General features: G+C 42.6%; 1 protein-coding gene across 8 annotated transcripts in view; it reads right to left on the bottom strand.

Moving 5' to 3' along the window:
• ELAVL2 (ELAV like RNA binding protein 2) overlaps positions 1-12,941 on the bottom strand; it is a 261,383-nt gene that overhangs the window by 236,424 nt on the left and 12,018 nt on the right. For all 8 annotated transcript variants that reach the window (XM_075316754.1, XM_075316739.1, XM_075316748.1 and 5 more), the window contains exon 2: positions 3,044-3,134. In XM_075316754.1, the coding sequence (XP_075172869.1) occupies positions 3,044-3,115 (72 nt within the window). In that variant the 5' untranslated portion in view covers positions 3,116-3,134. The remainder of the gene's footprint in view (positions 1-3,043; positions 3,135-12,941) is intronic.

Here is a 12,941-nt window from a genome sequence, read left to right as displayed (position 1 = left end):
CATCAGCTGATCGCGGTGTCGCCGGCTTTTTCGCGCCCGGCCGGCTATCAGCTGATCCTGCCGTCAGGGGACTTCATCAGCTGATTGGACTCCTGTCCAATCGATCGCTCCAGGAGCTGCCGGTAATCAGCACAGCACATAAGTGAGTATTATTTTTTTTTTTTTCTACTGATGCATCAGCTGATTGTATAATCGGCTTTTATACAATCAGCTGATGTGTGATGTGCTTCAGGCACTTGATCCTGACACATCATCTGATCGCTTTGCCTTCCAGCAAACCGATCAGATGATATTGGATCCGGATTGGACGGCGCGGGTCCCTGACCCAGGATTACTGCGGAGGGGGGTTTATTTCAATAAAGATGGAGTCACTAATTGTGTTGTGTTTTTATTTCTAATAAAAATATTTTTCTGTGTGTTGTGGGTTTTTTTTTATCATTACTAGAAATTCATGGTGACCATGTCTAATATTGGCGTGACACCATGAATTTCGGGTTTAGGGCTAGCTGATAATATACAGCTAGCCCTAACTCCATTATTACCTAGCTCGCCACCCGGCTTCAGGGCAGCTAGAAGAGTTGGATACAGCGCCAGAAGATGGCGCTTCTATGAAAGCGCCATTTTCTGGGGTGGCTGCGGACTGCAATTCGCAGTGGGGGTGCCCAGAAAGCATGGGCACCCTGCACTGTGGATTCCAATCCCCAGCTGCCTAGTTGTACCCGGCTGGACTCAAAAATTAGGCGAAGCCCACGTCATTTTTTTTTTTTTAATTATTTCATGAAATAATTAAAAAAAAGGGCTTCTCTATATTTTTGGTTCCCAGCCGGGTACAAATAGGCAGCTGGGGGTTGGGGGCAGCCCGTACCTGCCTGCTGTACCCGGCTAGCATACAAAAATATGGCGAAGCCCATGTCATTTTTTTTTCTTTTTGGGCAAAAAACTGCATACAGTCCTGGATGGAGGATGCTGAGACTTGTAGTTCTGCAGCTGCTGTCTGCTCTCCTGCATACACTAGTGAATGGAGGATGCTGAGACTTGTAGTTCTGCAGCTGCTGTCTGCTCTCCTGCATACACTAGTGAATGGAGGATGCTGAGACTTGTAGTTCTGCAGCTGCTGTCTGCTCTCCTGCATACACTAGTGAATGGAGGATGCTGAGACTTGTAGTTCTGCAGCTGCTGTCTGCTCTCCTGCATACACTAGTGAATGGAGGATGCTGAGACTTGTAGTTCTGCAGCTGCTGTCTGCTCTCCTGCATACACTAGTGAATGGAGGATGCTGAGACTTGTAGTTCTGCAGCTGCTGTCTGCTCTCCTGCATACACTAGTGAATGGAGGATGCTGAGACTTGTAGTTCTGCAGCTGCTGTCTGCTCTCCTGCATACACTAGTGAATGGAGGATGCTGAGACTTGTAGTTCTGCAGCTGCTGTCTGCTCTCCTGCATACACTAGTGAATGGAGGATGCTGAGACTTGTAGTTCTGCAGCTGCTGTCTGCTCTCCTGCATACACTAGTGAATGGAGGATGCTGAGACTTGTAGTTCTGCAGCTGCTGTCTGCTCTCCTGCATACACTAGTGAATGGAGGATGCTGAGACTTGTAGTTCTGCAGCTGCTGTCTGCTCTCCTGCATACACTAGTGAATGGAGGATGCTGAGACTTGTAGTTCTGCAGCTGCTGTCTGCTCTCCTGCATACACTAGTGAATGGAGGATGCTGAGACTTGTAGTTCTGCAGCTGCTGTCTGCTCTCCTGCATACACTAGTGAATGGAGGATGCTGAGACTTGTAGTTCTGCAGCTGCTGTCTGCTCTCCTGCATACACTAGTGAATGGAGGATGCTGAGACTTGTAGTTCTGCAGCTGCTGTCTGCTCTCCTGCATACACTAGTGAATGGAGGATGCTGAGACTTGTAGTTCTGCAGCTGTCTGCTCTCCTGCATACAATGAACATTTTGAAGAAGGAAATGACATCAGACCTTTTTTTTTTTTTTTTCATCAACAATCTTTAATGGCATTGTGCACTGATTAAAAACGCAGTGAGTAAAAACGCAGCAAAAACGCACCAAATCGCGGCAAAAACGCATGCGTTTTTGCCGCGTTTTTTTTAGCCGCGGGTGCGTTTTTTAGACAAAAACGCACATAAAAACGCAGCGTGAAAAAAACGCCTAGTGCGCACATACCCTAATACATTTCAGTAAGGGTGATCAATACTATTTCATTGTGTCATCTCATTATTATACATCAGTACATTTATGGACATCTGATTTGATTTCTTTTCCTGTGTGCATTGGGTATGTTACAGACATCTGGTGAGAAATTCATGTCAATAGCACCTTTAGAAATATATTTACTTAGAAAATTGGTTACGTGTTCAATACTTATTTCACCCGCTATATATTAAAGGTTAAAAAAATTGTGTGAGAAACAAAAAAAAAAAATTTTGATTGCTTTAATTACTTTCAGCATCTAATTCGCACTACAAGAGAACAAACTTTATAGTATTCTGCAAATAATGAATAGTATTTTCCAAAATAAAATTTTTACCCAATTGCACATTTATTTTCCTTTTTAGGTGGCAAAACAAATCCCAAGCCAACATTCAAGTGAACAGCTGCACTAGGCCGGGTGCGCTGAAATAATAGCACTGCTCAGCTTCAGGACCATCTGCTCTGAATGAAATGATACTCGGGTTTAAGTTTTGCAAAGCAATGAATATTGTGCTGATAGGATCAACAAAACTGTTCTCACTATTTTACAAATCCTCTGACTAAATCATGTTCATCTCTAATACATACACACCCACACATAATATGACATTGTCTAAAAGAACAGTCAGACCATACCAAAACAAATCCAGTAATAAACATTAGGACCCATTCAAAGTAAAGTCCAATGAATTAATTCTGCTTAAGAATATTACATTTGTAGAAACTACGGAAAATGAAAATTAAATGCATTTTGACCTGAATTAAATTTTATAATTTTGGTATGGCCTTATTCAACAACTAAAAGCCTACAGATATTTAAGAAAAAAAAAATCCCACAGACCCCAGTCCAAGGCTCTGCTGCCCACGAACCACTTCTAAGCAGTGAAGCCACATCACACAGTCTGACTGCCATGTTAGTTTGGAGTTGCCGTCTGCAATATGGACACAAAAAGTACTGCATGTTAGATAAGAAAATGCAAATATGGCAATACAATCATCCTATTCTAGCACATTGTACATCAGCAACACTGCTTTACTGCTGAAAGAACCAGCTCCTTTTTATAGATGTAAACTTAGTGCCAAAAATTGGAACAATCCAGCCTGGAGGAAACCGAAAAAGCTTTACTTTTTTTTTTTATGAATAAGGAAGGTTGGAATTGGGTTTTTGTTTTTTTGTTTTTTTTAGTTCCCTAAAGGATCTACCCAGTTTTTGGCACTAAATATACAGCCTTCCCATTTAGGCTGCTTTCAAACTACGTTTTTTTAACTTGCGTCCTGAACGTTTAACGCAAAAACGGATCCAGTGCAAATGTGTTTTCATTTCAATGCATTTGCAATGGACTCGCATCAACATGCGTTCACATGCGTTTGCGCGCGTTATACTGAGGATCCAGCGACTTGCAGTTTTTTTAACTTTTTCAAAAACGCTACTTGTAGCGTTTTTGAGCTGCGTCCAAATACTGTTTTTCACTGGATCCTGACTAAACAGCACGCAATCACATGTGAACGCTGGCATGCTGATAAGACAGGATCCTGCTTGCTCTACTGACCATGCCCAGAAACCAGCCTGGCATGATCAGTCTCTCTCTCTCCCCCTCCCTCTCTCTCCCCCCCCCTCCCTCTCTCTCCCCCGCCTGAGAGCTGCGGACGCTCGTAACCAAAATAAATATCGGGTAACCAAGCAAAGCACTTCGCTTAGTTACCCGATTTTACCTTGGTTACCGGCGTCCGCAGCTGTCAGATGCCGGCTCCCAGTCTATCATGTTCAGTTCCTCTCACTCCCGATCACATGACTCCAATGCTCGCCCATAAACTTCAAGTGACCGGATCCTGTAAAATAACACATGCGTTTGCATGCGTTTTTCTTTGTAAAAACAGGATCCACTTTTACAGCAAAAAAAACCATTATTACGCATGTTAAAAAAAACGTAGTGTGAAAGCAGCCTTAGCTGTAATAAATAAATGCAAACAAAACCTTAAGCATATTGATAAATCATTTTAATAAAGCTCTCAAAAAGTAAATAAAAAATAAATAATATTTCAACAAAACTATGCTCAGCAAAAACCAGTAAAACATGTCAGGTGAAATTATCAACCACTTGCATTTACTTTAGGCTTCCATGTCCCAATAAAGGTTAGAGACCAGGACAGACTTGTGTTTAGTCACAGCAATATGGCATATTTTACAATGTTATAAGTCATTTTTACAAATCTGTAGGAAAAATATACGTCAATTTATATTATGGTATTGCTTGGTCTGATAATCCAGAAAAGAATCACATTTCGAGTAATAAGACTGTTCACTCTCCTAAAGATACTGGGTTCAGGCTATTCTCTGACCCAACACAATGACTGATGTTTCAATATTTCCATTGACAAACCCATATGAAAGTTTACTCTTCCTGTAGAAGTTGTAGTTTTCTTAGCAGGAATTCATGCCAAAGTATGGATGATCTTTTTTATTATTTTTTTGTGTGTGGTGGGGACTGGGGAGAGCATTATTTTATCAGTTTCCCTAGCATCTACTTTGCGGTTTATATAATTTATATTACTTTCGATCATTACAATTGTGGAAGTACTATTTTTTTATTTTTTTTTTAACCCCTTCACCGGAGCTTGTTTTCACATTCCTTACCATGGCATTTTTTTTTCAATTCTGACAAGTATTTGAGGTTTTAACTCTGTAAAGCTTTAACAGATTTCAGTGATTTGGAGATTTTTATTTTCATGACATATTGTACTTCATGATGGTGGCACATTTTGGGAGATAATTTTTTAATATTGAAAATTGTGAAAATGTAGCAATTTTCAAACTTTGAATGTTTATGCTATTATACCAGAGTTATGTCACACAATAGTTAATAAATAACATTTCCCACATGTCTACTTTACATCATCACTATTTTGAACCTTTTTTCTTTTTTTTTTTGAGAAGTTAAAAGGGTTCAAAGTTAAATCAGCAATTTCTCATTTTTTTCAAACCATTTTTTTCTTTTAGGGACCCCATCAGATTTGAAGTGACTGAGAGGCCTAGGTGACAGAAAATACCCAAAAGTGATGAAAGTAAAAGTACTGCTAACACAAAGGTTCTGGAAAAACACTATGCACCCCCTTAAAAACAAAATCCAGCAAAATCTGGACACAATATACAGGCAGTACAGTCTATTGGGAATGACATAGGCTTATTTCCAATTTTTAATTCTGCAATATTCATTGCATTTGACTCCATGGGTGTTTCCAGACTAAATTATCAATACACCTGTACATGATCTCTGTAAGGGGTGTAATTTCCAAAATTTGGTCAATTGAGGGGGATTTCTTCTGTTCTGGCACTTGGGGGCTCTGCAAATTGAGTTCATAAACTTATTGCAATATCTGAACTCCAAAAATCAAATGGCGCTATTTCCCTCCCGAGCCCTGTGATGCAGCCAAACAGTGCTGTACAGTCACATGTGGGATATTGCCACATTCAGGAGAAAATGTGTAACATTATGGGGCAATATTACCTATTTCCCCTGTAAAAACTGGAAACTTAGGGTTAAAACATCATTTATGGTGGTAAAAATGTAATTATTTTCTCTTCACTACTCAATGTTATAAAGTTTTGACACACCTGTAGTGTCAATATGCTCACTGCACCTCTGGACGAATTCATTTAGAGGTGCAGTTTGTAAAATGGGGTCACTTGTGGGGTGTTTCTGCTGTTCTGGCACTTCAGGGGCTCTATCAATGTGACATGACTCCCGCCAACCATTCTAAATCCAACTAAAACCAACTAAATCTGCACTCCAATATGGCGCTCGTTCCCTTTGTACTGTGCCTCAAAAGCAGCTTTCAACCATATGGGGTATCGGCGTATAAAAGACATTGTACAACAAATTGTTTGGTCCATTTTCTTCTGTTACCCTAGTGAAAATGAAAGATTTGAAATAAAAATATTTTTGTAGTAAAAAAAAAAAAAAAATATTTTCACAGCTCACCATTATAGAATTCCGTGAATCACATTTAAGGTGCTCATCACACATCTAGATAGATTCCTTAAAGAATCGAGCTTCCAAAATGGGATCACTTGGGGGAGCACCACTGTTTAGGCACATCAGGGGCTCTCCAAACACAGCATGGCGTCTACTAATGATTCCAGCTAAATTTCCCTTCCAAGCCCTAAACAGTAGATTTCTACCACATATGAGGTATCGGCGTACTTAGGCCCTGTGCGCACTTACCGGTTTTTGCTGCGGATTTCCTGCGGTTTTGCTGCATGTTTCGCTGCAGAAAATGTTCATAACATCTCTGCAGTGATTCACCAGCAAAACCTATGGGAAAAAAAAAATCCTGTGCGCACTAGGCGGAATTTGACAGCTGCATGTTTTGCTGCGGGATTCCCGCAGCAAAAATAATTGCATGTCACTTCTTTTCCGCACGTCGCTGCGGGATTTCACTACATTGACTCCAATGTAATCGTGAAATCCCGCAGGGAATAACGCAGGAAGCAAATTCTGTGCGGTTCACTGCGTTTTCCTGCGTTATTCCCTGCGGTATTTCACGGTTTACCTGCGGTTATGTACATCGCTTGCCCGCGGTTTTGCAGGGAAGTGATGTCATTATGACAAGAAGAGGAAGCGGAGCAGAGAGTAAACACACACACAGATCATAGACACACACAGACCTCACAGACATAGAACACAGACATATAGAAAACACATAGAAATCAAACGGAAATATAGAAAACAAAACACGTGGGCTCCGCTGTATTTTTACCTTCCAACCGAGGTAAACACACAAGGGCGGCCCGGTATTCTCAGGCTGGGGAGGGCGAGGGGCAGGGTTAATGTTTTTTTTTCAATGTGCTTTATTGCATTGAATGCAATAAAACACATGTACCAACCCGCACGCGGCAATACCGCGAACAATACCGCGGTAAAGCCGCAGCAAACCGCATGTGGTTTTCGGGTGCAGTTTGGCGCGGTTTTTTACCGCGGGTGCGGTAATCTTTTAATGCCTGCAGAATTTTCTTGAGAAAATTCCATTTTCCAGTGCGCACAGGGCCTTAGGAGAAATTGCACAACAAATTATATGGTGCATTTTGGCTTGTTACTCTTCGGAAAATACAAAATTTGGAGCTAAAAGTAACATTTTTGTGGGGAAAAAAATAAAATTTTCTTTTTTCCTTTGACATTGTGAGCCTCCCATGATACTCCGCTCACGCTGGCAGCAGAGCAGGAGCCGAGTGTCATGCAAGTGTCACTGTGACTGAGGTCCAATCATGCGTTCGGACGTCAGCTGCGGGGGGGCGGACCGGCACTCAGGAGGGGCGGGAGGGATTTATCTCCCTCTTTCCTCTGTAGCCGGCTATTGCCATTCTCACCCTGCACTTGCGGTACACCGGTGTACCTCGAGTGCAGTGCGATCTTTCTCTCGCCCCATAGACTTGAATGGGTGCGAGAGAAAATCTCAAATTAGTCGCAGCATGCTGCGATTGTTTTCTCGGTCCGATTCGGGCAGAGAAAACAATCACTCATGGGTGGTGGGACATAGGTTAATATTGGTCCGAGTGGAATGCGATGTTTTATCACATTCCCCTCGGTCCGATTTTCATGCAGTGTATCTTAGGCCTTAGAGTTCCTATGAAGCATCTAAACTTCCAAGCAGTTTGACGGGTCCAGTTTTTAGAATGGAGTCTGAGGCATTTTGTGTCACCTACCTGGGCTTCTCAAAGTCACTTCAAATGTGATGTGGCCCCTAAAAAATAAGTTTGTACATTTTGTTGGAAAATGAGAAAGTGCTGAAACTTTGAATCCTAAAAAAAAAAAAAATATGCTTCAAAAATTGTGTTGATGTAAAGTAGACTTTTGGGAAATGTTATTTAGTAACTATTTTGTATGACATATGTAACTCTTGGATGTAATGGTATAAAAAGTCAAAGTTTGAAAATTGAACATTTTTCGCTCAATTTCAGATATTTTCACAAATAAATGCAAAAAAATAAAGTACAATATGTCACGAAAAAATCTCAGAATTACCGGGATCCAATAAAGCATCCACAGTTATAACCTGTCAAAGTGACTGGTCAGAATAGAAAAAAATGGCCAGTCATTAAGGTGAAAAACAGACTAAGGGGTTAAAGAGAACATTAGACTTGTACTAGAAAATCACCTGACATTCCTTTTAGTGCCAGAACAGCAGAAACCCCCAAATGACCACACTTTGAAAATTACACCCCTCTGTAGTGACCATTTTGTCTCCAGAAAACACCCATTGAGTCAAACCCAGTGAATGTTGGAGAATTAAAGGGAATCTGTCCGCAGGATTTTACAATGCTGTTTTCTGAGAACTACAGCGTCTTTTTCCGCTGAAGGAACTATTTGATGGATTGTATTTTGAGGGACAAGGTTACATTTTTCCGGGATAACTTTTTATTTAAATGACTTTTTGATTGTTTCATATCCCTTTTTTGAGCAGCTGTATGATTAAAAAAAAGTAGTGTCTTATTTATTTTACAGTGTTCTCCGAATGGGTTAACTAGGGTGAAAGTTTTATTATTCAGGTTATTCTGGATGTGGCGCTACCAAATGTGTAATTTGTTAATTTTTGTTTTTACAATAATATACACATTTATTGGTGTATTGTTTTCAGTTCTTTATTTTCAGATTTTTTTTTTTTTTTTAAGTTTTACTCTTTTACTTAGTCCCTATATGGGACATTAAAAGGAACATGTCAGGTCCCCCCTATGCCGTCCATATGGTCTATGAGGCGATCGGTCAATGTCACACTGACATGTCTAAGGCTAAGTTCACATTTCCGTTGATTTGCATCAGGAGAGAATGAGAGCGAGAGAGATTTTGGAGGATTTCAAACCTACGCGTGGATATGCTGGGCATGCTCAGTGGAACGGGACGGAATCCTGCACTGGAATCCGTTGCCTGACGCATGAGAACGGAATCCTGCACCATAAACATACATTATGCCTCCTGACAGATTCCGACGGAAACCTGCGGAGTGCGTTTTTTTTGCCGCTACAAAAACGTTACATGCTGCATCCCTCCCGCTCGACGGTCAGTCAGTAAACGACTGATGCGCCACACGGCGGATGCAACACAAGGTCATCAGTCACAATCCGCCACTAATACAAGTCTATGGGAAACAACGGAATCCACCAAACGGATTGCGTTGCTTATCAGAGCGCCGGATTGTGACGGATACAAAATAGCGGAAATGTGAACATAGCCTTACCCAGCAGCAAGCGCATCTGTATGACTGAATTCCCTGCCTACCCAGCCCTGCATAATGTTATTCACTTAACTCAATGTTTAAAAAAAAAAATATATAGCCTCCACTCTTCCTATGCAAATTAGGGCCTTGATTATTCGATTATGCATCAGTTTTTCTTGACAAGTCGGCCCTCTTCCGATGCTCTCACACCTCAGCGTGATAACATGATTTCCACCCTGCTTCCAAGTGAAACAATCAACTCCCATGTCACAGATACAATACACCCACCTACTGCTCCCATGTCAGACACCTACAAAGCACACACCCTGCTCCCATGTCAGACACCTACAAAGCACACACCCTGCTCCCATGTGACCATGTCAGACACCTACAAAGCACACACCCTGCTCCCATGTCAGACACCTACAAAGCACACACCCTGCTCCCATGTCAGACACCTACAAAGCACACACCCTGCTCCCATGTCAGACACCCTGCTCCCATGTCAAACACCTGCTCTCTAATACACTAGAATTCTCCAGCAAGGGCGCGGCTGCGCTTGCACATCTTATCTCTAAGGCACCTTTTTCAATTGTCTTAGTGCTTCAGTGCACTATATTCCTCACCTTATACAGTCACCTATCAGACAGCGACTTGATAAAGACCCGGTGGGTCGAAACATCGTTGGATATTTTTTCTTTTCCACGTTTCATTAAAAATTATTTCACGTTCAATAACGAGTGCAGTGAATTTATTCATACAAAACACCTACAAAGCACACACCTACTGCTCCCATGTCAGACACAGTACACCTACTGCTCCCATGTCAGAGACAGTACACCTACTGCTCCCATGTCAGAGACAGTACACCTACTGCTCCCATGTCAGAGACAGTACACCTACTGCTCCCATGTCAGAGACAGTACACCTACTGCTCCCATGTCAGAGACAGTACACCTACTGCTCCCATGTCAGAGACAGTACACCTACTGCTCCCATGTCAGAGACAGTACACCTACTGCTCCCATGTCAGAGACAGTACACCTACTGCTCCCATGTCAGGGACAGTACACCTACTGCTCCCATGTCAGAGACAGTACACCTACTGCTCCCATGTCAGAGACAGTACACCTACTGCTCCCATGTCAGAGACAGTACACCTACTGCTCCCATGTCAGAGACAGTACACCTACTGCTCCCATGTCAGAGACAGTACACCTACTGCTCCCATGTCAGAGACAGTACACCTACTGCTCCCATGTCAGAGACAGTACACCTACTGCTCCCATGTCAGAGACAGTACACCTACTGCTCCCATGTCAGAGACAGTACACCTACTGCTCCCATGTCAGAGACAGTACACCTACTGCTCCCATGTCAGAGACAGTACACCTACTGCTCCCATGTCAGAGACAGTACACCTACTGCTCCCATGTCAGAGACAGTACACCTACTGCTCCCATGTCAGAGACAGTACACCTACTGCTCCCATGTCAGAGACAGTACACCTACTGCTCCCATGTCAGAGACAGTACACCTACTGCTCCCATGTCAGGGACAGTACACCTACTGCTCCCATGTCAGAGACAGTACACCTACTGCTCCCATGTCAGAGACAGTACACCTACTGCTCCCATGTCAGAGACAGTACACCTACTGCTCCCATGTCAGAGACAGTACACCTACTGCTCCCATGTCAGAGACAGTACACCTACTGCTCCCATGTCAGAGACAGTACACCTACTGCTCCCATGTCAGAGACAGTACACCTACTGCTCCCATGTCAGAGACAGTACACCTACTGCTCCCATGTCAGAGACAGTACACCTACTGCTCCCATGTCAGAGACAGTACACCTACTGCTCCCATGTCAGAGACAGTACACCTACTGCTCCCATGTCAGAGACAGTACACCTACTGCTCCCATGTCAGAGACAGTACACCTACTGCTCCCATGTCAGAGACAGTACACCTACTGCTCCCATGTCAGAGACAGTACATCTACTGCTCCCATGTCAGAGACAGTACACCTACTGCTCCCATGCAGACACATACAATAAAGCCACTGCTCACATGTTAGACACATAAAACGGACACACTGTTCAAACTTCACACACATACAATCTATTTGTCAATGTATTTATACATTTAGAAGAAAAAATATCTAGAAAAAGTAGCTACTACTTTAAAAAAAAAAAATGAGCACATCACCTCTGCATTAAAAGTGTCAAAATAAAGGAGCAAAGATGAAAAAAGCTATTTCCAGGTTACTGGTCCAGCAGCCACACCAGTACTCTGCAGCACCAGAAGCAAACTTTGTACTATCTGCAGGCATGCATCCTGTCTGGCGGCCCCACAGACAACTTTTGCTGGATCCGGCACACGCTGGATCAAACGCAAAGCCATGCAGCACAATGTGGCGCTAATACAAGACTGAGGAAAAAACGGATACGGCGCTGGGTCAGTTTTATCCGCAATTCGCCGGATTGTGCCTGACGGCAAAAACCTGATGTGGGAAAGTAGTTTAAGTGACATTTGGAATTAGGCATTTTTTTTGCATTATCTTATGCTACCCTACCAGATTATATAGCAAAAACCTGCTGACTGATTGGTCTAAACTGACAAGTCTGCAGTCACTATGTGAAGGCAAACTTGTGAATACTCACATTGCCAGCACTGTGTGGATTCTCTGGTGTCAGAACCAGGGAACTGCAATCATATGGCTGCAAGTATGTGATATGCAGACTCTAGGACACATTCCAACTAGATTGATACATTTGCATTCAATGAGGCCACCCTCTAAATAGACTGTCTGGGAGTATGCATATCACATACTCATGACTACCATTCCTGACTGACATTGTGCATGTGCTGTGAGGATTCACAAGTCTGCAGTGAAGAAGGGAGACTGCAAAGTTGTCGTTTTAGACCAGATAGCCCCATTAATGGGAGTGGAGAAACTGAGCAGCAAATTATCTTGAAACTGTTTAGGAGACTCAGGATAGTGCTTTGTAGGTGAAGAGGACGGTATGGAGAGTGTGAGTGAGCGAGTTGTGGGGCAGATGCAGCTCTGCCTCTTGGGAAATGAAGTCTAGAGGCAGGGCCGAGAGGAATTTCATCTAAACAATTGCAGACAAGGATTGCCATGGGTGCCTGAAGGGGAGTTAAAGGTAATAGTTCCTAGGGGGCCACAATACAGAGACAGATATTTTTTTATTTCTACCCATAAATTTCCTGTATGAAATTGGCTGCTGAATCTGACAGACAATATGCAAACTGCAACATGACTGGGGTGGTAATGAGTCCGCCTGCGGAACAAAGTGCTGTTCTCCTGTCCACACACTGTCTAAAACAGAACACAATCACCAACTATACAAGACTATAGTATTAAAAACCAGATCACACACAGATCATCAATGGGGGCCCATCTATACACCTGGTGTAATGGATTACTTATTCCATCCATATGTTGCTAAAACGTATCAGACTTAGGCCATGTTCACACGCTGCTTTTTTACAGTATTTTCTGA

Source organism: Anomaloglossus baeobatrachus, chromosome 1 (assembly GCF_048569485.1).
Source record: "Anomaloglossus baeobatrachus isolate aAnoBae1 chromosome 1, aAnoBae1.hap1, whole genome shotgun sequence".
Classification (NCBI taxonomy): Eukaryota; Metazoa; Chordata; class Amphibia; order Anura; family Aromobatidae; genus Anomaloglossus; species Anomaloglossus baeobatrachus.
Note: the sequence above shows the minus strand (reverse complement) of the source record. Positions and strands in the feature narration are given on the sequence as shown.